This window comes from Python bivittatus, unplaced genomic scaffold (genome assembly GCF_059951505.1).
Source record: "Python bivittatus isolate LINGU-HERP-01145 unplaced genomic scaffold, Pbiv_v1 ctg000810_np1212, whole genome shotgun sequence".
Classification (NCBI taxonomy): Eukaryota; Metazoa; Chordata; class Lepidosauria; order Squamata; family Pythonidae; genus Python; species Python bivittatus.
Genome location: NW_028277111.1, coordinates 400,639 through 425,221, shown reverse-complemented (window position 1 = coordinate 425,221; position 24,583 = coordinate 400,639). Strand labels below are relative to the sequence as shown.

The following is a 24,583-nucleotide window of genomic DNA, read 5'->3' as shown; positions in this document are numbered from 1 at the left end:
GAAAGGAACCATCCCATTGCAAAAAACACTGTGCATCATTGCACTTGGGGATCACCATTATCCTGCAGAAAGTCAGGATTCATGTGAAAATTCACACCATTTTAGAGGAAAACCCTGCACAAAGAAACCCCTCTAACACAACATGGTAGCATAGGCTAAAGTTGGAGATTCAGCTACTTGTATTGAGGATGCAAAGGGCCAGATGGGAACTTTGCATAGGAACGTGTTATTTTTTTCTATTTGCAGGTGATGGGGACCACCCTGAGTCATTGGGAGGTATACAAATTTCATAAACAAGACAACATGGAAGAACATTTAGGAAAATGATTAGTTCTGTTAGTTTGAAACCACTCTGTACTACCACCTAAAGGCCCTGGCATTTCCTTCTGCAAGATAGGGAAATCCAGCCCTTCTTTCACCCATTATATTCACACCTCTCATGATTTTTGTTCAGTATTTCTATAGACAGTTCTAATGTTTCCAGCACTGCACTTTTCCCCCAGTCCAATGTGTCCAGAAGATGCCTTCCATGCCTACATCATCCCTTCAACCTCAGACATTTGATATCTAGATCAGTGTTTCTCAACCTTGGCAATTTTAAGATGTGTGGACTTCACCTCCCAGAATTCCCCAGCCAGCCTTGCCAAGGTTGAGGAACACCAATCTGTGGGCTCCTAGGTGCTTGCAGACATTTCATTACCCAACGAGGGAACATCAGTGTGAGTGAACGTGGGGTTTACTGGCTGTTTATATACAGTAGTTTGCCCTGCCAGTGTTGGTGGGGGTGTGGTTTTCTCCTTGATACAAACTGAGTCTATGTTATGACTCAGATGACACCCACTGTGATTGTTATGAGATGGGTAGCCATATAAATTCTTTAAATAAACAAACTTAAAACATCAGCAAATGACTCTCAAGGACTCTGGGTGGTAATCTAATCATAGGATTGATTGATTGATTGATTGATGAAGGTAGGCAATCACAAGAGAGATAATAGGTAGAGCGGCCCTTGGTGAAATTTAGAGGGTGAAGAATGGGTATGGGCCTATGAGGGCACTTCTAGAAAAATCCCCTTTTCTTTGCCACCCAAATATTCCCTACTGAATAGGTTTTACTGAGTTATGGGGCAGTTCCTCTCCCAAAACCTCTACGGAGGCCGAATATATTCAGCAAGGCACCATACGGCGCAGAGCAACCACAGATATTGACCCATTGATCTATTCAGTTCTGCTCATCCCGGCTGACAGCAAGTATTTCAGACAACAAGATTTCAGAAGAAGGCCATTTCTAACCTGCCTGCGATCCCAGAGGTTGAACAAAGAACTTAAATATGAAACAAATGCTTCTTTATCACATTTTAATGTGTCAATATTTCTAAAAGCCAGCAACACCCATTCTGCTTGACTCTCAGCTGCCTGTTTCACTTCAACACTAGCAGCGTCTCTGGACGTTTTCCAGAATCTCTGAGATTGTATGTTACCTGCCCTCTAGGATGTCCCTCCTGGATGGATTTTCATGTTTATGAAACACGGAAGAACTACAGAACCTTTTTTCACAGAGTGAGCATCCGTATGGTTTCTCTCTGACATGAATTTGCTTGTGGACGCCCAAGCTGGATTTCTTACGGAAGCTTTTCCCACAGTAGGGTGGCTTGTGGGGTTTCTTGCCCGTGTGCAGTATAGCATGCTTCCTGAGCTGCGAGCTAAAAACAAAGCTCTTCCCATAATCAGGACAGCCGTACGGCCTCTCTCCTGTGTGGGCCCTCATGTGGATCATGAGCCGTGACCTCTGTCTGAAGTTCACCCCGCAGTCTAAGTGCTGATATGGCTTCTTGCCCATGTGCGTCCCTTTGTGTGATTTCAATTGGGAACTGGTCCGAAAGCTTTTTCCACATTTGGAGCACTCGTCAGGCTTCTCACCTATGTGGGTCCTCTCATGTTTCACTAGTGATGCTCTTTCCCTGAAGCTTTTGCCACAGCCCAAACACTTGTGGTGGTTTCTCACCTGTGTGTGTCCTTTTATGGAGTTTGAGGTGGTAGCTGGTCAGGAAGCTTTTCCCACACTTGGAGCATTCATACGGCTTCTCTCCTGTATGGGCCCTCTCATGTTTGATGAGGGGAGCCTCTTTCAATGAAGCATTTGCCACAGTTGGAGCATTTATGTGGCTCTTCTCTGGTGTGGATCCTCAGGTGCTTGACCAGAATCCCCTTTTCCCCAAAAGCTTTTCCACATTTGGTGCATTCGTACAGCTTCTCTCCTGTGTGAGACCTCTCATGATCAATCACAGTGGATTTTGTGTTGAAGCATTTGCTGTATTTGGAACATTTATATGGCTTCCCCCCTGCCTGGATTCTCTTGTGGTTCACGAGGTTAGTTTTCGAATCAAAACTTTTCCCGCGCTCTGAGCAAATAGACTTTTTTCTTGCTGACACAGCGCTCCCCTGTTGAATAATGGAGCATTTGCTGTTAATTTTCTCATATTTCTCCAGTTTATCCTTTGCTTGCACATGTGAAGCATCTGGAACACTGATGGTTGGACACCATATCTGGTTCCTCTTAATTCCAGCCTTTTTGCCACAGTGAAAATTGGCTTAAGTTTTCATCACCTTCTTCAGGCAGGAAAGCTTCACTGGCTTCATTCCTGAGTGCCTTTGTGCTCCCTTTGGATTTACTGGTTTTCTTTTAACCCCAGAACCCCAGAAAAATGATCTTTTGACTCCTTCCAATGGACTCTTACAAACGTCTATTTCTTCATATCTTCCCACCTGGAAGGTCTTCTCCTTATGATTGGCCCATATCCATCATACTCTGGGAGAAAGAGAAAAGCATTTATGTCACACTGCTCCCCTAACAATAACTTCCATTTCAAACAACTTCTTGTATGAATTCTAGTATCAGAGGTTGTCCCCAAATCTTCCCTCTTCAATTTACCCTATTCTCTTAAAGGCCATCTTGTCTTCCCCTTCCCACTTGACCTAGGAAATCCCAAATTCAAGCATCCTCATTTGAAGGCCTTCCAGCATCTATCTGAACACTCCACTTTGGAAGGACCTCATCATCGAGAAGACTCTCTTCTTGGGCAACAGAGAATATAGTTCACGTATCACTAAGCTACAGAGCAAGCAGTAGGAATTGTTGGCCTCCTCCAAATATAAGATTCTCTAATCTGTACCACTAAGTTATGGATCGCATCATGGAGAAAATCTATCTATGTGGTCACTAATAATCAACATTGACTTGATGGTGCATAAATCCATCACATAATCGGTTCACCTGGCAGAAGTTGGGAACACAGGCAACAGCTAGCCCAATATTACATACTCAACTTACAGGAGGTCTCTAGCTTTTCTAGCAGTCACATCTTTCCCATTCTCTGCAACCTAATCCTTTCAAGCAAAGGTTCTGTGAACCAAAAATTCTCTGATGGAAACTGGGACCATCTCCTTCCCCAGAAAATGCCATTTGGCTTAGTGGACCATCAGATGTCAAGGACTACACAACCAACTCCTTCTGCAAGATGCTGGCACTTCCCTGGGTTTCAAAAAGAGTGCAGAGAACCTTCTTGGCTCAAAGCACCCCAGAAATGTTTGCAATTATTGACATTCTGCATCCTTACCTAGTTAGTTAGTTAGCTTCCCCATCATTCTCTTGTTTTATCTCCAGGGGAAGCTTCACCTTCACAATGTCCAAGGCCTCTTCCTCCAATTTGAGCGATTTTATCATTGTGTCCTTTGGAATGCCTGAAAAAAGAAAAAGGAAAGTTGATTCAACTCAAAGAAGTCCTGGAGGAGTTATGCACCAGGCTTGCTCTCCATTCCCTGCAAGAGGAATAACCCTCAAAGCAGTTGGGGGAGGGGATCCAATTTGGAGTTGAATGCACAAAAATCACATTTCCCAAGCCAATTCTGAAGTCTGAATTCCCGAATCAAATGACATGCTAAGTCAGAATCAGATTAGGTGCAATTTGAACGCCCCTAAAAAAGATTCTTTATTTCTTCCACAGCTAATATGACAAAGGAAAGAAGTAGCTTCAGGCAGCTATGTCCAGAAGGTGGGCAGCTGTAGATTCTTTTGAACCACACTTCTGAACTGAGATGTAGATGAACTGTCAGAGAGGTACAGAAACCCATTAGCTGCAACTCTGAGGCACAGCGACCAAAAGATTGTTTCCTACTCCACCAGAGATACTGGGTAGAAAAGGGGACATTGTGCAGTTTAAAAAGGTTAAAGGGAAACTCAATGTATGAAAAGGTGGTTTATTATGTAAGTACAAAATTTCAGCATAAGAATAGTGTGCTGAGAGCCAGTTTGGTGTATAGGTAGTCCTCAGGTTACCATGGCAATTCGGACCAGATGTCCATGCCGCTTAGCAACAGCAATTCCAGCAGTTCAGGTTGCAGCTGTTAAGTGAGGACCTCATGTGACCACAACTTCCGATTTCCTGCTGGCTTCTCCATTGACTTTGCTTCTGGGAAGGCAGTAGGGAAAGTCGGAAAGCACAATCACGTGACCATGGGGAAATTGCGATGGCTGGAACTCTGAAGACCAGTCTTGTTCCCCTCGTTCAGCACCATTGCATGTTTGAATAGTCACTGAATGAGTGGTCGTAATTCAAGGACCACCTGTAGCTGTTAAAGCACTGGGCTAAAAACCAGGAGACTGTGAGTTCTAGTCCCATCTTAGGCATTAAGCCAGTTGGGTGACCTTGGGGCAGTCACTCCCTCTCAGCCCTAGGAAGCAGGCAATGGCAAACCACTTCCAAAATCTCGCCAATAAAACTGCACAGACTACTCCAGGCAGTTGCCATGAATCAAAAACAACTTGAAAAAAAAATTGTTACCAAAATAAAAAAGTACAAAATCAGATTTCATAATTACAATACCTGTAAACATCACATCGGATATAAATCCTTCGAAAGACTGGTCTTTTTCTCTATTTTTGCAAACTTCGGATACGCTGGCATAGCTGGTTGATGGCTGAGGATTGTCTGGGTGTTCTATTCCTGTGAATGGGGAGGGTAATGGGGAGGGAAGTGGAGTTGGGGAAGGAGTAACTTTCTTAGAGAACCCAGTATGTTTGGTTTCCACAGTTTTTTTCCTTTTTTCTTCATATATTTCCCGATAACACTTCAAGATTTCATGCATTTCCCAATGTACCTTTCTAAAACGTTCTACATTTGGATCCATACTTTCCAATTCTGATAAAATTTTGTTAACACCTGAGAAAACACCAGCCAATCTTTTCACACTGAACGTTTTGGGCTCAACTTCTACAATTTTTTTTTCTTCTTTTTCTTTTTCTTTTTCTTGTTCTTTTTCTTTTCCTTCTTCTTTTTCTTCCAGTAGCTGTTGTGCTTCCAATTCTTCTTTCAGCTCGATTAAATCTTCATTTGAAAGCTCTCCCTCAGTGTAGGCTATCAAATTTCTCACATCTTCAGCATCAACCTCTAAATCAAGGGATTTCATTAGTGTCAAAGTTTTCTTATTTATTTCGTTGACATTTTCATTGTGGTCAAATCCTTCAAAATTATTTACAAGAACAGCAAAACGTTTTAAACACTTTTTCCAAATCCCTCGCATGCATTTCACACTAACATCCTGCCATGCTGCTGCAATGTTTTCAATACAATGGAGGACATTGTAGCCTTTCCAAAACTCACACAGTGTTACCCTATCATCCTCCGTTGCGGCTATGGCTTTGGCAAACATTGCATGCAAATAGTATGCCTTGAATGCTGAGATAGCTCCCTGATTCATAGGCTGTAGGAAAGAAGTGGTGTTTTTGGGCAGATAAACTACCTTTAAATCTGGGTGGAGACTCTTGAGATGCGGGGGATGTCCAGGGGCGTTGTCCAGGAGTAGGAGAATTTTAAAAGGAATTCCCTTTTGACAGCAATATTCCTTTACTTGGGGTATGAAACAATTCATAAACCAATCCTCAAAGAGGACGTCTGTCATCCAGGCCTTCCAATTGGATCGGAAATAAATGGGGAGTGTGTGCTCACTTACATTTTTGAACTCACAGGGGATTTCTGATTTGTGAATCAGAAATGGCTTCAGCTTGAATCCGGCGACATTTCCGCCCAACAGTAAGGTTATTCTATCCTTAAAGGCTTTACATCCAGGGGTTGCTTGTACCTCACTGTGTATGTATGTCCGCTCTGGCATTCTTTTCCAGTATAACTCAGTTTCGTCCACGCTGAATATCTGTTCAGGCAAATAGTTCCCCTCTGCTATGATATCATCAAGTTCATCCAGAAAACGTTTGGCCGCTTCTTCATCAACACTTGCAGCTTCACCAGACGTGTGTGTTTTCTGGTAATGAAATCTTTGCTGAAACCGCATAAACCAGCCACGGCTGGCAGTGAATGTTTCAGTGCACTCCTCCCCTGCTCGTTCCTTCAGCGTTGTGAAAATGCTGCGTGCCTTAGCCTGAATCAGAAGGAGGCTAACCGGCAGCCTCTTCTGGATCTGATCTTCGATCCAAAGTATAAGGAGTTTTTCCATTTCGTGGATGAGGCCTTTTCGCTGTCTTGTTATACTTGCGTTCATTCCTGCTGATCCTTTCATCGCCTCTCTGATCCTTGCCTTATCCTTCAAAATAGCAGAGATGGTGGAATGGGCCAGGCCTTCTTCTCGCGCTATGTTAGTTACCTTCTTCCCGGCATCATATGCTTTGATGATCTTCATCTTCAAATCAAGATCAATGGCTTTCCTTTGCTTCTTGGTACTTCCTTCAGCTGTGCTGGTGTTCTTTCTCTTTGAAGACATCTTGGTATGGGATATAAATGCATGTAAACAAGTAAATAAGCAAGTGAAAATAAGAGCAGGTTACACGCAATACTAACTGTAATAGTGAACATGTGACTGAGAGAGAGAGAAGCTGCGAAGGTCATAAACACACACATTGGTCCCAAAATTAATTCTTTTTACTGTTCTATTTCTGATTGGTCACTAACCAAGGTAGTCGGTAAACAAGGAGTGGGAGTAATTTACTGCAGAGAGAGCAGATCATTTCCTGGCTTACAAAGCTTTGGCTGGCTTCTCACAACATAAGCCTAACCCTGGTTTCACAAGCCACAATACAGCCACTCCTCATTTAGTGGCTACCTCAGTAAGCGACCATTCACAAATACGACAGTGATAAATGGTGGAGAAATTTATTTTCCGACCAATGTGCGCACTTCAATCAAAACTGAAACACAAACTATGACCCCTGCTACTACAGCTGGCTAGTAACACATTTCACATGTTAGTAATTTTGATGGCTTTTTGCAGCTGCCCTCATATTCCCCCCCCCCCGCTTCCCCCTTTTTCAGCCTTTGGTGCCTGGATACCTCCTGGTGCTCATCAGCTTCCTGGGGGTTGAACCTCCTGGGGTGCAGGGGCCACTGCCTCTCCAGATCGACCTCCTCCAGAGGCTCTTCCACCTTCACCTTCACAAAGGAATCCAGCTTTTCCCTGTCCATCCAGGCTTTTCCACCGATGTTCGGATCTCTTGGGAGCACAACCTCCCCTCTGGCCTCTCCACAGCCCTCCTCCTGGGGTTCTTCCTTGACTCTCCCCAAGGGGACCTGGAAGTCCTTGGCATCCTCCTCTGATGGAGGCGGGGATGGTGCTGGGGAAAGCCATGACACACTTTTCAGGAATTCCTGCCATTCAGAGTCCCAGTATCGATGCGTTTCCTCCTCTGACTCTGGCTTAATGTGGGATGGGCCGTCCCTGCTCAAAAAGTCCTCGATCGTCCTCACTTGAACAATAAGAGGCTCTCCTTCCCCTTTCTCACTTCCCTCTTCTTCTTTGGGTACCACAAGCTTCTGTTCCTCCATAGTTGTTCCTCCCTGAAGTTCCAGGAGGAAAAAGGAAAGGGAGGAGGAAACATTAATGAGGGAAACACAATCTGGAAGGAATAAAAAGGCCCTCTTCTGCGTCTCTAATATTCGTTACTTGTCCAAGATTTGGAAAACATTCTCTCCTTGGAGTAAAAACAATTCCCTGATGCTAAGGTCATGCTTCATAGCTCCCTAATACAAATTAATTAACAATAAATAAATAAACTGGAGCCCAAGCTCAGTTGAAGCCACGGGTGCTGGTGCTTCAAGCCTCCCGGTCCCCTTCAGTGTCCCTCGGCCTTTCTGTCTCCCTACAATCCTGGGGGCCTCCCAGCTCAGGGTCGGGGCCTGCAGGTTTGGGGCCTTTACGCACAAAAGCTCGGGTGAGCTTGGAATGAGCTCCCTTTGTCTCTGGGGAAATCTGGCCTTTAAAAAGGGTATAAAAAGCTTTTTTTTTCCTTTGATGAGTGGCTTAGTTTAGGGCCTGGTCATTCCACCCTACTCCGGTTAGGTGACAGTTGCAAGTTAACAGCTAAGTTAAATTACTTTATCCAGAGAAAGGTACAAGCGGTTGTTCTGTTGGCAGTAATATTTGTTCACTGGTTCCGCATTACTTTTTTTTTCTGATTTGTAATAACTGGGGGGGGAGGGTGTTGCTGTTTGTTTGCTTCGCTTCATGGCAACGCTGTGTCATTATTACTGTCTCGCCAGTATCACTACCAATATTATTATTATTCGTTGCTTTTGCCTCGCGCCTACCTTCCCGATCGAACTGCAGCCTGGCGGGCGATTCGCCTTCTTTTCCGAACGCGAGGGGGGAGAGGCCAGCGGCGCCCCTGGGGCGTCCTCTCTAGGCGGCGGTGCTCTATGACTTTAACTCTTTCGCTGGGTTGGCGCAAGAGCGCGCTTCAGCCGGGCGAGGAAGATCTCGCGGCTGCCTGGCACAGGTTGAGTGTGGTTGAGTTGGAGGCGGGGCAGGCTCTGGCGTGGCGTGGCGTGGCGTGGCGTGTGGGGTGAACTCAGCCCGTTTCTGGATTGCAGTTCAGCGTAGTGGAGAAATCCGGGATATAAAATTAATCCACTAACCAAGTTAAGTGGGTTGCGTGAACACAGCCGTTGGACTCAGATTTAAGGCTCAGGAGCTCCGAAAGGTCCTTTGGGCTGTTCGTTTTCAGCCCTACAAGGCTGTGATGGTGGGGAAAAATTGAAGAGAGAGTGCTAGATACTCTGCCATGAGTTCCAGGGGTATAAAAATAATGTGTGTTTTTTTTTAATTAGGATTCCAAAGTCTCCCATCTGGTACATCCCATTGAAGGAGTTCAGCCAGTGGAAAATTCACAAACGGTGTTCCAGTGTGGTTGTGGAGACTTCACACAACCTACCTTCCCAAGTTTACATTAAACTATAATGAACTCAAACCAATTTTCTGGGTCTGCAAAAGACAACTTTATGTACAGGATGCTGGGCTATAATGCCATTTGTGGATTGTGGAGACCCAGCCACTGGGAGAGATCCTTTTCTACAGTACAGCAGGGAGTTTTCCTCTCTCTTGATCCAGAAGGCAAGACCAAGTACTTTTGACCCTCCTTCCTGTCAAAGAAATCTCTCCCCAATTCTGGTTCTGTCTCAGCTTCTGAAAGCAGGTTGAGTGCCAAATTCAATGATGTCATTTTCCTTTCCTTTCCTTTCCTTTCCTTTCCTTTCCTTTCCTTTCCTTTCTTGCCCTAAATCTAGGAATGTGAATGCATTCTCCTCACTCCCAAAAGTAGTTTGCCCCACTCTGCCCCTAGATCAGGAGCAGGCAACCTCTGGCCTGTTTTGAGATCGGCTTGCGGGTGCTCTCACAAAATGGCTGCTAGGATGGGCCTGGCCAGTTGCACTCACAACATGCTCTTCAAATCTGGCCATGGCTGATGGGAACTGAAATCTAGCACCACCTTCAAGCGCTCTTGAAGGAAATGGGTTGTGTAGACTAATAGTTCCCAACTTAGGTAACTGCTGTAGCAGACATACAGATTTCAGGTCCCAGAATTCCCAGCAACTGGTCAGGCTAGCTGTGGAGATGGGTCCTGCTGGACCAGATAAATAAATCTGAATCTAATTCTACATAAGAGTCTTTTGGATTGCCGCGGGATAGAAATATGTTGAATAAATAAATAATAAATAAATCAGGGGCCTCGCCCAGTATTTTATATCATGCAATGGCCAATCTGGAAACTCACCAGCATGAACAGAAGGGCCATGAATCTCTCCTCTTGGGGTTCCCCAACAGCTGGTATTTAAGAGCTGCTGCTGGTGATTCAGAAAGTAGCAAAGAGCTATCAAGCAGCCACTGATAGCCAGAGACCCCCAGGAATTTGTCCAGCTGCCTTTAAAACTGCTTATGCTGCTGGCTATCGCTGCATCTGATGGCAGCAAATTCCGGTGAATGAAGTATTCTTAAAGTCATTCTTTCTCAGTCGAGTCAGATGGAGACAAAATAACCCAGTGGTATTGCTACAGACACACCTTGGAGGAGAAGTAAGAGCAGAGATGTAAGATGCACAAGCTGGATCAATCTTTTTCTTTTTTAAAAAGGAGCCTTTATTATTTTAATCCTCACAGTGCACTAAAGATACTCAAGGGGGTCCCCACCTACTATAAGGGGGGAATAACGGTGATCATTCTTAGGTCTACTCAGGTACACGCCTGTCCGGTGTGCACCTTTTTATGTTTTTTAAGATCAGAGCTGGAAACGAAGCTTTTGGGGCACTCGGAGCACTCGTATGGCTTCTCGCCCGTGTGGGTACGCTGGTGCGTGATCAGGTTGGCTTTGACGCTGAAGCTCTTCCCGCAATAGGGGCAGCTGTACGGCTTCTCCCCGGTGTGCCTCCGCTGGTGCTGAACCAGGTGCGCCAGCTGGCTGAAGTTGTTGCCGCAGTACGAACAGTTGTACGGCTTCTCGCCCGTGTGCACCCGCTTGTGGGTCAGCAACCGAGAGTTCGTCACGAAGCGCTTCCCGCACTCCAAGCAAGGGTATGGCTTCTCCCCCGTGTGGGATTTCTTGTGAATGTTGAGGTTGCCCTTCTGGCTAAAACTCTTGCCACACTCAACGCACTGGTGCGGTTTTCCTCCCGGATCAGTTTTTTCAAGACTCGGAAAAGGAGACTCCCAGGGGAGTCTGTCCTGGCAGGCTGTGCCTTTGGGTGTTTTTCCTCTCTTCTGCGCTCCCAAATTGGCTGAGCTTGGCTGAGGCAAATGTCTGCCCTCCGGGCTTCTCCTCTTAGCCTTACACCTGCAGATCACCTCTCGGTTTTCAGGGCCCTCTTCATCCCGTCTCAGGGCGAGGCTACGCTTGGGCAAGCCGCTCCCACGCGGCCAGCCTTTATACGGCTGTTCTCCAGCGCCAGCTTTCTCCTGCGTCCCCGAGCCAGACCTTTTGTAAAAGCGTTCCCCGCAAGGGGTGCACCGCTGCGTTTTCTCAGTCTGTACCTTCCGATTCTTAAGGGAACCCAAGCTCAGACCCAGGCCGTTTTCAGCACCGGCCTTGGTCGTCGTCTTCTTCTTCTGACCGACGGGTCCCTCTTGAGAGCTCCATTCGTGGAGACTTTTCTCACTTTCAGCCGAACAGCGAGCCTGTTTTGCACTCTTCCTTGGATAGCGTTCCTGGCGACTGCCACGAATCTCTTCGAGCTCAGGATCACAGATCAGCTTTCCTGTGATTTTTTCTAAGGGGATTCCCCATTCCATTGGCTCGGATATTCCTAGCAGAAGGGCGTCTTGCTTCTGGGTGTCCTTAGATTCTGAAACAAGCAAGCAAACGATCGTGAAAAACCATTAACACGTCATTCATTGACCAGATTCACACACCAAGTTAAGCCACTCTTTGGGGTCCCAGCTTGCTCAACAAGTCAAAGGACCTGTTTCACCCTAAGCCAGTGTTTCTCAACCTTGGCAACTTTAAGACGTGTGGACTTCAACTCCCAGAATTCCCCAGCCCATATGCATGGCTGGCTGGGGAATTCTGGGAGTTGAAGTCCACACGTCTTAAAGTTACCAAGGTTGAGAAACACTGCTCTAAGTGAAGCTGTAACCAATAGATAACCCCCAGCCACATGCAGCAGATCTACCCAAGCTTCTGGAGGCTCCCAAGATTGACCTCCTGCCAAATTCAGAACTAAAACAATAGCAAAACGTTCTTGTTATATTCACAGCGAGCCCCATGATCTACAGTGGGGCAAAAAAGTATTTAGTCAGCCACCAATTGTGCAAGTTCTCCCACTTAAAAAGATGAGAGAGGCCTGTAATTTTCATCATAGGTATACCTCAACTATGAGAGACAAAATGGGAAAAAAAATCCAGAAAATCACATTGTCTGATTTGTAAAGAATTTATTTGCAAATCATGGTGGAAAATAAGTATTTGGTCACCTACAAACAAGCAAGATGTCTGTTTCTCACAGACCTGTAACTACTTCTTTAAGAGGCTCCTCTGTCCTCCACTTGTTACCTGTAGTAATGGCACCTGTTTGACCTTGTTATCAGTATAAAAGACACCTGTCCACAACCTCAAACAGTCACACTCCAAACTCCACTATGCCCAAGACCAAAGAGCTGTTGAAGGACACCAGAAACAAAATTGTAGACCTGCACCAGGCTGGGAAGACTGAATCTGCAATAGGCAAGCAGCTTGGTGTGAAGAAATCAACTGTGGGAGCAATAATTAGAAAATGGAAGACATACAAGACCACTGATAATCTCCCTCGATCTGGGGCTCCATGCAAGATCTCACCCCGTGGGGTCAAAATGATCACAAGAACGGTGAGCAAAAATCCCAGAACCACATGGGGGGACCTAGTGAATGACCTGCAGAGAGTTGGGACCAAAGTAACAAAGGCTACCATCAGTAACACACTATGCTGCCAGGGACTCAAATCCTGCAGTGCCAGATGTGTCCCCTGCTTAAGCCAGTACATGTCCGGGCCCGTCTGAAGTTTGTTAGAGAGCATTTGGATGATCCAGAAGAGGATTGGGAGAATGTCATATGGTCAGATGAAACCAAAGTAGAACGTTTTGGTCTAAACTCAACTCGTCGTGTTTGGTGGAGAGAGAATGCTGAGTTGCATCCAAAGAACACCATACCTACTGTGAAGCATGGGGGTGGAAACATCATGCTTTGGGGCTGTTTTTCTGCAAAGGGACCAGGACGACTGATCCGTGTAAAGGAAAGAATGAATGGGGCCATGTATCGTGAGATTTTGAGTGAACACCTCCTTCCATCAGCAAGGGCATTGAAGATGAAACGTGGCTGGGTCTTTCAGCCTGACAATGATCCCAAACACACCGCCCGGGCAACGAAGGAGTGGCTTCGTAAGAAGCATTTCAAGGTCCTGGAGTGGCCTAGCCAGTCTCCAGATCTCAACCCCATGGAAAACCTTTGGAGGGAGTTGAAAGTCCGTGTTGCCCAGTGACAGCCCCAAAACATCACTGCTCTAGAGGAGATCTGCATGGAGGAATGGGCCAAAATACCAGCAACAGTGTGTGAAAACCTTGTGAAGACTTACAGAAAAAGTTTGACCTCTGTCATTGCCAACAAAGGATATATAACAAAGTATTGAGATGAACTTTTGATATTGACCAAATACTTATTTCCCATCACGATTTGCAAATAAATTCTTTACAAATGAGACAATGTGATTTTCTGGATTTTTCCCCCCATTTTGTCTCTCATAGTTGAGGTATACCTATGATGAAAATTACAGGCCTCTCTCATCTTTTTAAGTGGGAGAACTTGCACAATTGGTGGCTGACTAAATACTTTTTTGCCCCACTGTATTTTACTAAAGAATACAAAGTCTTCCAACTCCTAAAAGATTCAGGGGGGTGAAAATTCAGTCTTCGGAAGCTGAATTGTACTGCAAAAAGGTTGCCTGGTCAAACTTTAAACTATGATTTATTCATTGCAATGACTGTGTTTGTTCACATTTTAGCTCAGCAGAGCTAAAGCTACTGGGCTGTTAAAAGTTTTTTAAAATGTAATAATAATTTTAAAAAGTAACGTGTGCATCCAGCTTCACCCTATCTTTTTTGTCAGTGATCAATGTGATTTATTTATTAAACATGATGGCCTGAAATGCACATTGAAACATTGTGTTGCTATAAGCTCCTTTTGTAAGTCACACTAAAGGTTATTAGCATTTTTCTAATATTCATTCTGATATTTTTATATGAAATGGTTATTATTGCCCCAATTGGGGCTGGCAAGAAAATGTTGCTAAGTGTTTCCTCTAGCATTTCAGCCACCCATGCTTCACCCCCAACGTCCTATAATTATCCCACAACGTTATTATTTCTCTTCCTGTCCACTATATTGCTGTTTAAGAATTTTCCTACTGAGTATTTTGAGGCGCGTAGGGAGTGTAGCTGCAAGCGTTAAATGCCCTCCCAAGCCAGCTGATATCTTCCTGTTATGCTGGCTATTTTTTGCTCTGAAAATGAACCTGCTTTTTTCTCCAGTTGGTCACATTACAGATGTATCCGGCATGCTGGCTATCTAACCTATTAATTGCCATCAACACATCTGGAAGGTAGAAAGCTGGGGAAAGATGGTCTATAGAACTGTTTAATCCTATAGGTCTCTTGGAGAAAAGTAACACGTATGTACGCACACAACTCCAACATCACAAAGCACTGAGCCAGTTTCTGCTGGGGGAAAGAAACTGAGTTTGTTAGCGAAGAAGAAATGATATCCGTGTTCCATGCAAAGTTTTTCCCGTTAATTATTCCATCAGGACAGATCAGACTAATTTTCTCCAGATGTTCAGAGGCTGATTGGCTCTAAATATTAATCTTCACTACTGAGCGAAAGAGATCAACAAATCCATGGAGACTGAACAGCCGTTATTACCTGCAACTTATAGTGGCAAATTCTGTATTTTAACTAGGTTCTATGCAGGTCGGCCCTTTCCTTTGTCTTTCTTGAACCTGGTTTCTTGAAAAAGATATTCATCCTTGAACTCAGAACTTCAGCCTTACCCAAGATGGCTTCCTCTTCCTCCTCCTCCTCTTCTGCATCTGTGGAGATACAGCTTTCCACAGTGTCTGAGGGATCATGCTCAGATGTGGGGGAATTCACAAATTCCTCCTCTAGTAGTCCAGGCACCTGAAGAACAAGAGACACCAAGTGTGCCTGATTAGCCAAGATGTCACAGACCGAAGTCTTTGATATGAAGTGAGCAACCTTAAAGAAGCTAAGCAAGTTTGCTTGAAAGAAGAGAATCAAGGAATCTTCCTTGGAGTTTTACAATGGAAAAAAAGGTGGAAGGTCATATAATTCAGTCTTCCCCTACTTATTGCCTCCAGTGTTTTGGACTAAACTCCCATCGTCACAGCCAGGCTGGTTGTCCAACACAGCAGAAAACAGCTTGAAGGAGATATTCTATTTCTTGTCATCCAGTTTTCTATTTTACTTTCCCAAATAATGTTTGGTACCTACTATGCAAGATCAAGCCTCACATCCACTATCGCTGCATGTGCCTTTTTCTATCTGTTTTTGTATTGAGCAACTGGATCCCATCGTGTTTCTGTTTTAACTGTTTGTTATGAGCTGCTCAGAGTTGGTTTGTAGTTGAGTGACACCTAAATCAAAGCAAACAAATAAATAAATAAATAATTGCTTTATCCTGCTGCAAGGCTTGGAAATGCCCTAAAAACGCTGGTAGATCCAGTCCTCATTGCTTTGTCTCCATTTCCATTGGCACACCCCGGATTTGTATTCAGCTCATTAAAAAAAAAACACCCAAATTTCTCAACTATGATATGGTTAAAGTGTTGCAAACTGATCCTGAGGCCCATCCAAAAAGGTAGAAGATTCTTTTGTTAATTGTGTAGGGAGGCTTTTTTAAAAGTATATTTAGACATTTTGTCAATTTTTTTCTTGTAATTTGCAAATACTGTAAACATTATTAAAAAGACACAGAGGATCACAGAAAGAAAAGGATCATTTTGGTTCTCAAGGCAATTCTTACTCCCCCAACAGGCTGGCAGAAAAATATCTCCTATCCCACTGGGGGGGAGGATGGGGGGGATGGCAGAAAGCATTTTTTTTTTCACTTTGACAAGGTCCATGTCTTGTGCCACCATAGGACAGTTTTAGCTGAATGGTTTGCGGAAGCTTAGCCACTGTGGTTGGTAATTTATCCCTTATGGCTAAGTGTGCTGTAGGAATTTACTCATTTGGGCTTACTCAAAGTCTTGGATAACGGAGATCCCTGAATTGCAGATTTCGGTTATTGTCCTTTGGGTTCAGCCCAAAAGTATTCCAGACAAAGGACAGTCCACTTTCCTTGAAAATTTCCTACACTGTAGAGCCCACTCCCTTCCCAAGCAATTGTTTTCCTTACTTATAATCAGAATCTGCTTTTCCATAATGTAAAGGTTATTATTCCATTCTGGGACAACTTTCCTCTGCGTGACATCCTTTCAAGTTCAGTGAAACTTTGTTTTAACAGACTATTTTTAGGGGAAGGGTTTCTGTTGCTCCCTGGTGTCCATTAAACACAAAAGGACATATTGCAGAGATTTATGACATTTGCCTACCAGTGTCAGCATGCAAGTGGTGTAAACCACCACAGATGTTGTAATATTAACATAAATTTAAGTGCTTTGTCCAGATTTGTTTGCTATCTCAGGGGGATGCAACAGACTGCATGTGGGATTCATGCGGGATATTTGGATAGAAATATGGCCCACTGTCTCTGAAGTCTACTAAATGGGTGTCCATTAAATCAAAGTTTTGCTATACTTGAAGAGTGTCATCACATCACCCCAAAGGCTACTCTTCTTTAGGTTATTCTCAGTTCCCTTATTCTCTCCTCATGAGACTTGGTTTCTCACCTGACCGACTTTGCTGTCCTTCTCAGAACAAATTCCAGTTTCTCTAAATAAGCCTTCAGGGATAGACTCAGTAGCTGTGTTCACACAATTTACTTAAGCATGCTGCATTCATACAACTACTGATGTGTGAACCTAGACCAAATCCAGAGGGTGGACTAATACATAAACCAAACTGAGCATATTGTGTATGGGTCCAACCCATAAGGGACCTCCCCAGTGCAGAACAGATTGAAACTCCTGTATTAATTCACATCATTTAGAAACAATATTCCTACTGCTGCAACCTTGAATTGTATGTGGCTTTTTTATAGCCATTGCAGATAATGGACATCCTAATTTAGAAATTAAGGCCCACAAAAGTTGGCAGAGTCTGGACCACATTTGGTTGCTAAATGATATACCCCAGCTAAGATACCTGGCTACATCTTGTAGACTTCTGCAGAAGGCCACGTTCTGAAGTCCCATCTCAAAATCATGACATTGGAAGAGCACATTGTTTGAACAACACACCTACCTTTTGTTCACAAGACTCAGCTTCTTGCAGCCGAAGGAGGAATTTTTCTGCTAGAGCCAAGGCCTGAGAACATGTGGCGGGACCACTTTTGCAGACCCAGATCTGCATCTCCAGTGGCAGGATGGTCAGGAACTGCTCCAGGATCACCAGATCCACAATCTGTTCCTTGGTGCGCCTCTCTGGCAGAAGCCACTGGCGACAAAGCTCCTGGAGTTCGTTCAAGACTGCTCGGGGGCCCTCGATCTCCTGGTAGCAGAAATGCCGGAAATGTTGGCGCTTTATCTCCAAGCTGTCAATGTTCACCTCAGCCAAGGTCTGTTCTTTCAAAGGCCCTGAACTTGTCAAGTTCTCACAGGCTTTCTGGGTTTCCCTGCTGAGGCCCTGCAAGGTAGGCCTCCCCATTGCACGCCCTTCCCTGATCAACTGGTTGGGCTGTTTCATCATCCGATACGAAGCCTTGAACGCCATCATATCCTCCTCAGATACCGGCTCAAACAACCGCGAAGGCCTCCACACGGAATAGAGAGACGGCACCGCCGCCAACCCTTCTTTCTGCCGCTGAGTCTTCTGGCTCTCCTGCAGACCTGTGTCCAGTCCCTGCTTGCTCTGCAGCAGAGCAGCCCCCGTCAGGAGATTCCTGGCCGTTTCCCTTCGGAGAACACAAGAGTTTCTTTCCACTTGGTTCACGCGGGGCTTTGCCCCCCACAGGTCACACGATGCCATTTTAGTTGCTGGCTGGACAATCTGAACTGGAAAAAGAAAATTCCCTAATGGATCAATGCAACTTGATACCCCTTATGGATGTTCTGCATAAAAATGAACAAAAAAATGAATTTGTGGTTTACGGTTAGACAGGATAGATTATAGAATGAAGAGAGTCATGATGTAACTCTAGATAAAGAGGTTAAAACATAATTATACTATAACTGCTGTGAAGAATATCAAAAGCCACCTCCTAATATCCTTTTTCTTTTTATCTTTTATATAGATATAAATACATCTTATATTTTTATAAGATATATACCTTATATCTATTCTCCTTCATATCTTTCTTTTTCTACTTTCTTCTACTTTTCTTCTTATTGCACATTTAGCTTTTTTATTTCTCTTTCCTTTTTGTTTTCTCTGTTCTATTTTAGTTTGTATTAGTTCTTATTATTGCTGTTAAAACTTTCAATAAAAATTATTTTTTAAAAAAAGGTGAACACAGTTGGTGCCTAATGTACATTTCAACCCTCTGTTGTACTTGATGTGGCTTTTAAAATAACCTAAATACTTTAGGGAGCAGCCAGTGTCAGGCAGGTTGACCTCAGAGGCTCTAGTTTTTATCCTCAGGCTATAAATAAGATTAGGAATATGAGAAGCAGAATCTTCTCAATTGGGGTGTCAAGATTGTGGGAATGCAACTCACTTCTATCCCTTTGTACGAGCAAAAAAAGGGCCTAGTTTATGGCCGGTTGAGAAAAAGGCAAAATCTCACAGGAATCCTGAATTCTAAATATTTATTTTAAAAAGAAGTGTTTCAGATTTTTTTCCCCTCTCTTCTGGGACAATTTTCATTATTCTGCTAAATGGAAGAAAAAAAAAATCAGTGTTCCAAAAAAATGACTCTTTTTCTCACCTGGTTAGTCCTGGGCTTCTCCTTGCAGGGACTTTGTTTCTACTTCAGCAGTCAGATTCAGTTTTAATTCAGATTCCTGTACAGGAAGGGAGCTTGCACCTTTCCAACCTTATGATTCTCCTTTGCAGGCAGAACCTTCCAGGTCCAATCACAAGTGTCTCCAATTAGAGATGGACAGAAAGCAAGTAATGATCTATCAACCAATCTGTTCCAAATTACAGTAATACCTCGGTTCACGAATGCTTCTGTTCACGAACAATTCGGTTTGCGAACAGCAGCGTTCGGGAATTTTTGCTTCCGTTCGGGAACTCCACGTCGGGTGACGAACACGACCCGTGGCCATCTTCTCGGCTCTGACACGTGGTCGTGGCTTCCTCTAGGTGAGATTGTGGTCGCAGACAGACACTTGCTGTGAAGCTTTTTGGTGTCGCCTCAAGCAAGGTTAGTGTTCTCTCTCTTCATACTGTACTGTACTTTATTTCATATTTTTGTGGTTAAAAAAAAAAACATATGGTTCAGAACGGATTAACCTTATTTACATTGAACCTTATGGGGAAATTTGATTCGGGTCGCGACCAATTCGGTTCGCGACCATAGAATGGATTAAGTTTGTGAACCGAGGTACCACTGTACTTGGAAATCTGTAAGAGGTTCTGACCCCTTGTTAACACACCTATTGCTTTAGCCAGAGCAACAACAAAACAACTTTTCACCCCTCAATTTAGAGCAGTATTTCTCAACCTTGAGAACTTTAAGACGTGTGGACTTCAACTCCCAGAATTCCCCAGCCAGCCATGCTGGCTGGGGAATTCTGGGAGTTGAAGTCCACACATCTTAAAGTTCTCAAGGATGAGAAACACTGATTTAGAGTGCTGAAAAGATGCTTGCAAACAAAACCAGGAACAGATTATAGGAGGGAACAACTATGATTTCAAGATTTTTCTGACACTGAAAACAAATTCTTGTACTCAAAATGGAATCAGAGGCACCCTGGTCTTTAATTCTGAGATTATAGTGGCATAATATGCCTGACCAAGTCAGTTACTCTCTCAGAGAAAATTTTTGCCACCGTGAGTTGGCACTACGCTCTCAGACACCCCATTCAAACAAGGGGCAGTTTTCCATCATCCGCAGTAGTGCCTGGGACGCTGTATCTTCTGGCCGCTTTTCGCTGCAGTCCCAGATCTGCAGAGGCCTGACTGGGATCAGTGCCCCTGCAGACAGAACTGGGGAAAACTTACCAACCCTATTTCTTTCATCCCATTTTCCTCTGCTCCATTCCCACGGAGGAGTTTGTGTTGTGCAAAAAGGAATGGAGAGACCTAGATCACAGTAGTCCTGTTTTTGCAGGGCCATTCCAGGTCAATCTCTGCACTGGCAGCAGGAAGAAATTAATCCGCTGTTAATACTCTTGCCCCAGTTTGCTCGGCATAACAAGCAGGCTGACTGGCTGATAACCTTGTAGAATCCCGGAGCTGTTCAGGGCTAAAACTAATCCTATCTTCACACTAGTTCTGATTTAGTTCTGTGGTTGTGTGGCGCAGGTTATCTGATGGACAGCTGTAAGAGCACAGCCTTACTATAACATGGTGGGCCCTGAGGATCTAGTAAAAATCAAAGTGGATCTCTGAATAGAAGATCTTGGGGGAACTCAGGAAAAAAGAAAGAAAGAAAATCCTGGAGTTTGTCCCTCATCACTGTATAATCAGTGTAGACAAGGGGTGAGTAAAAAGTAGACTAGGTTCTATTGTTCCACTACTGGATGGGTTTGAATAGGGGTCTCCAATTGCTACCTAAGGAGCAAAAAACAACCCTGTTCATCCAAATTCCCATGATACATTTATTGCAGAGGTAGAGAATCAGCAGCCCTTTGAAAGTTGTTCAGCTACAACTCCCAGCAACCCCACACATCGTGAGAGATTCTGAATGTTGTAGGACAGTAATATCTGGAAGGCTGCAGGCTCCCCACTTCTGCTTTATTGTGATGGAAGACTTGAGCGAGGAGGTCCAAGGTCAAAGGGAGGGGGAGAAGAATCCCAAGCATCTCCTCAGCCCGCAGCCTGAGCGTGTGAAAACTAAGAGGGTGAGACTGGCACCGCCCTAAGGAATTCGGAGTGTTTAGTTGCGGTCGCTGGGGGTTAGAGTTAGTCTGGCGAGATTCTGTCTAGTAGGTGTAAGCTAATAAAGTAACTGAACTGTTCCTGAATCGTCCTGCTGAGTTTCTTGGGCTGAACCTGACATTTATTAGGCCAACTGAAAATTTCCAAAATACTTTGCAAGTTTCCAAGATTCTTCATTGGGCAACATAATTAAAAATCCAGAAAAAAAGGATAAGAGAGGGAAAAAACTAGGCTTGTGTTTAAAACATGCACGTGTCAGGTTCCTGACTGTTTCACCAAAGCAATTGTAAAAAAATCATTTTCCTTTCCTTTCAAAATTAATTTTGGATCTGTTATTTCTACAACAGGGTGAGTATTGTTTTGGAACCAGGAGTCACTTTTTTTTTTTTTTTACATCAGTTTGGCTGCGGGCATTTCAGCTCTTTTGTTTCTTACAAGTTTGGAGGTTTTTACAAAAAAAATAGCTGTGTCAGACCTTTAGGAAACTATGTTAAAAGCAAACTTGGGAAGCTCCAGAAGTTGCAAAAAAAAATAGCTGGACAGGGTGTGGATTGCCTATCACTGCACTACATGAACGCCAAGGTCAGTCCAGCATATGATTCTACATTCACTGAATTAAACTGATCAATCCTCCAAGCCATCATTTGGAAAAAGAGGTAGAATACAAAATAAGTAAATAAAATAAATTAATTTTATACCAAGCTCTACTTAGCTGAAAGCAAGTTTTAGTAAATAAAAAGACAATTGAATACGCTTGAAATATTCCCCCACATACTGAACTCAGAATAAGCAACTTATCAGAGATTTTGTAAGACATTTGGTAGAGATTTTTAAAATTCCACATACTTTTTAATATTTGATTCACTGCTCCAATTTTAGTGTTTTTCTCTTTTCTTTTTCATTCTTTTAGGACAGGGTTTGGGCAGTTCCCTGTAGATCTCTGATGTTTTCATAGTAGTTAACTTTTAGTAACTTTTCTTAAAAATACATTATTAAGTCATTCCTACTATCTGCTGCAATGGGGCTGGATAAAATGTTGCCATGTTGTAACATTAATAAACAATTCTTTCATATAATGGTAAAAACTAGATTCCTGACCCTTTTCATTACTGAGTTCTGTATGCTTTAATTACAGCTGTCTTTATTTTGAATGCTATACCGGATGCATGTTTAACGTTCATTTTATTCTGATGCATTTTATATTTTGAATAAAGTTATGCATTCCAAATTAAAAGCTCAGGCTGACTTAGAAATATTCTGGGATAGAAGCTTTTGCATGGTTTATAATATCTTTCCTGTGCTTAAACTGTATTTTAACGTTTTATTCTTTTATCATTTTTCACCCTTTAATGGCCAAGTAACCCGCTTACCGAACTTTGATTACCGAGCAGATCAGGAACACGGTGGTTTTCATCATTAACTTTCATCATTAGGGAACTTAGCAGAACTTACTGCTGAATAGCCGAGGGCAGGATTGAACTTTAAGCTATTTCCTTCAGCGCGCTCTTATTTCCTGATCCATGATCCCAGGTCAGAGTTCCTGAATTTCTCTTGGGGGGGGGCTTTCAAATCACACCGCAGTCACAGAAAAATCGCCCCTACGCCGAAAAAGGCACAAAATCTGGCTGCAGCCCGTCTACCCAGGGGTGCCCCCCACCCCCCGCTTCAGGGACTCCCGCATGCAGGGTTGCAGCCGAGCACCTTGGCAGCGAAGCGCCGCCGTCGGGAGCGGCTGGACGGACTACAACTCCTATCCTGCCCAGCCAGCCCCTCTTCCCCGGGAACCCTTCCCGCCTGCCCAGCCCGGGATTCCGCTCCCGGCTGGGACTCACCTTCCCTCTGCAGCCTTTGCATTGCGCCTCTCCGCCGCCGCGTCCCAACTTTCAGGAATCGGTGACCCCCTCCATGGCACCCGGGATGGAGACGCATACAAAGGGCAGTTTCTCACCGAGGGGAAGGACCCGAGCAGGACAGGAAGGAGGCGGCGACCCTTCCCACCCATTTCCCCCGCCACAAATCTGGACCTTTCTAGGCAGGAGAGCTCGGTGCCTTTAACCTTTTGCGAAAAGGGACTGGCGCAGGCGCGCGGGCGGCGGAGCGGGGCCGGGGGCGGGCGCGCGACCGAAGGGCCGCGTGCGCGGCTTCCGCGGGGCGCGAGGGCTGCGCTGGGGCGCGTTTGCAGGGAAGCGCCGGGGCTCGGGCGCGTGGCGCGCGGGTCGCGTTAAGCCGGCCTGAGGAGCCTGGTCCGCCTGGGCATTGCCTACAGCTCAGCCGTTGCAGACCTGGATATTATTATTAATATTATTGTTGTTGTTTATATGCCGCCTTTCCCTCAGGAGCGCAAGGCGGCATTATTTGGTTATTTAGCTATCAAATTTGTATAAACCTAATTATATATTTTAATTGTATATTTATTTATTGTTTTAACATGTTGTGAGCTGCCCAGAGTCCCCCATTGGGGGGAGATGAGTGGGGGACAAATTTAATAAATGAATAAATAAATATAGCTGTCCATCTCACATACGTGACTGTGGGTGGCATTCTATTCTATTCTATTCTATTCTATTCTATTCTATTCTATTCTATTCTATTCTATTCATTTTATTTTATTTTATTTTATTTTATTTTGTTTCATTTTATTTCATTTTAAGAGCCACCCATCTCCCGTATGTGACTCTGGGCGGTGCACAATAAAAGAAATATGTCAGGCCTAGGCCAAGGAACTCCAAGAGACAGTGCAAATTCAGTTCAGCTATGTTTATTAGCTACAACCTCTAGCAAGAATCTTCCCAGACTGAAACCCCGGATCCCAGAGTCCTCCAGCCACAACAGTGTGAATTCCTCAAGGAGGTGCCAGTCTCATCCTCTTGTTCCTCCCACGCTCTTCTGGGGAGCTTTTTTTTTTTTAATCTGCGCTCAGTCGTTACCGACTCTGCAGTGACTGCTTGGACGAGTCCTTTTGCAGTTTTCAAGGCAACTGTTTTTCGGAAGTGGTTTGCCAGAGCCGCCTTCCTAGGGCAGAGCCCAGCTGGCGAGCGCAGAAGGCAGGGTTTCCGTTGCTTCGCGCCCTTTTCGGGCGCACGTGGTTTTTCACGCTTACCAGCAACTGCTCCCGACTCCTTTTTGCAAGGCACCGCCAGCATTTTTCCTCCCACCGGAGTGAGAGTACCCATTTATCTACTCACGTGAGTTTTCGAACTGTTGGGTTTACAGGAACTGGGGAGGAAACAGGAGCTCACCCTGCTAACGCAAAGGCTGGACACGAACCGCTGAAGCGTCAACCATTTCTGGCCAGCAACTTTCAGCGTCATTAAGCCGCTGCGCCACCGCGTCCCCCTTCTGGAGAGCTAAGAAAATGTTTATCTCTCTGAGCCTGGCCTTCATAATTCCATTCCATCACAAATAAACAATATAAAACAGTATAATACAACCATTTAAAAAAGTGAAAACACATACTGTATAAATAAGAACGAGGGAGAATGGACCAACAACCTACAGCAGTGTTTCTCAACCTTAGCAACTCTAAGATGTGTGGACTTCAACTCCCAGAATTCCCCAGCCAGCTGTTCTGGGAGTTGAAGTCCACACATCTTAGAGTTGTCAAGGTGGAGAAACACTGACCTA

At 44.4% G+C, this 24,583-nt stretch overlaps 1 protein-coding gene and 1 pseudogene across 5 annotated transcripts; both read right to left on the bottom strand.

The window, feature by feature from the left end:
* Nucleotides 1-1,342: 1,342 nt before the first annotated feature.
* On the bottom strand, nt 1,343-2,591 carry LOC112542336 (uncharacterized; annotated as a pseudogene).
* A 6,520-nt stretch (nt 2,592-9,111) lies between these two features.
* Nucleotides 9,112-22,983, bottom strand: LOC103067195 (zinc finger and SCAN domain-containing protein 18-like). 5 transcript variants are annotated; one of them, XM_088129521.1, is made up of 5 exons: nt 22,792-22,905; nt 22,330-22,557; nt 17,219-17,967; nt 14,845-14,971; nt 9,112-11,613 (listed from the first exon to the last, which is right to left on the bottom strand). In XM_088129521.1, the coding sequence occupies exons 3-5, from the start codon at nt 17,939-17,941 to the stop codon at nt 10,508-10,510; spliced, it is 1,956 nt and encodes a 651-aa protein (XP_087985647.1). In that variant the 5' UTR covers nt 17,942-17,967; nt 22,330-22,557; nt 22,792-22,905; the 3' UTR covers nt 9,112-10,507. The 5 variants fall into 5 exon arrangements, with proteins under 5 accessions (XP_087985647.1, XP_087985648.1, XP_087985649.1 ...); XM_088129522.1 differs by having other exon boundaries at nt 22,412-22,557; XM_088129523.1 differs by lacking the exon at nt 22,330-22,557 and having other exon boundaries at nt 17,219-18,024.
* Between the last annotated feature and the right edge of the window lie 1,600 nt (nt 22,984-24,583).

What these genes read in the sequence shown, in the direction of transcription:
- LOC103067195 (XM_025174964.2), bottom strand. Translation starts at nt 22,888, where the DNA reads ATGCGTCTCCATCCCGGGTGCCATGGAGGGGGTCACCGATTCCTGAAA. An exon ending in GCAAAGGCTGCAGAGGGAAG is followed by an intron (nt 17,968 to 22,791) that starts GTGAGTCCCAGC and finishes TTCTTTTTCCAG; the next exon opens with TTCAGATTGTCCAGCCAGCA. An exon ending in GGAAGAGGAAGCCATCTTGG is followed by an intron (nt 11,614 to 14,844) that starts GTAAGGCTGAAG and finishes TGCTTGTTTCAG; the next exon opens with AATCTAAGGACACCCAGAAG.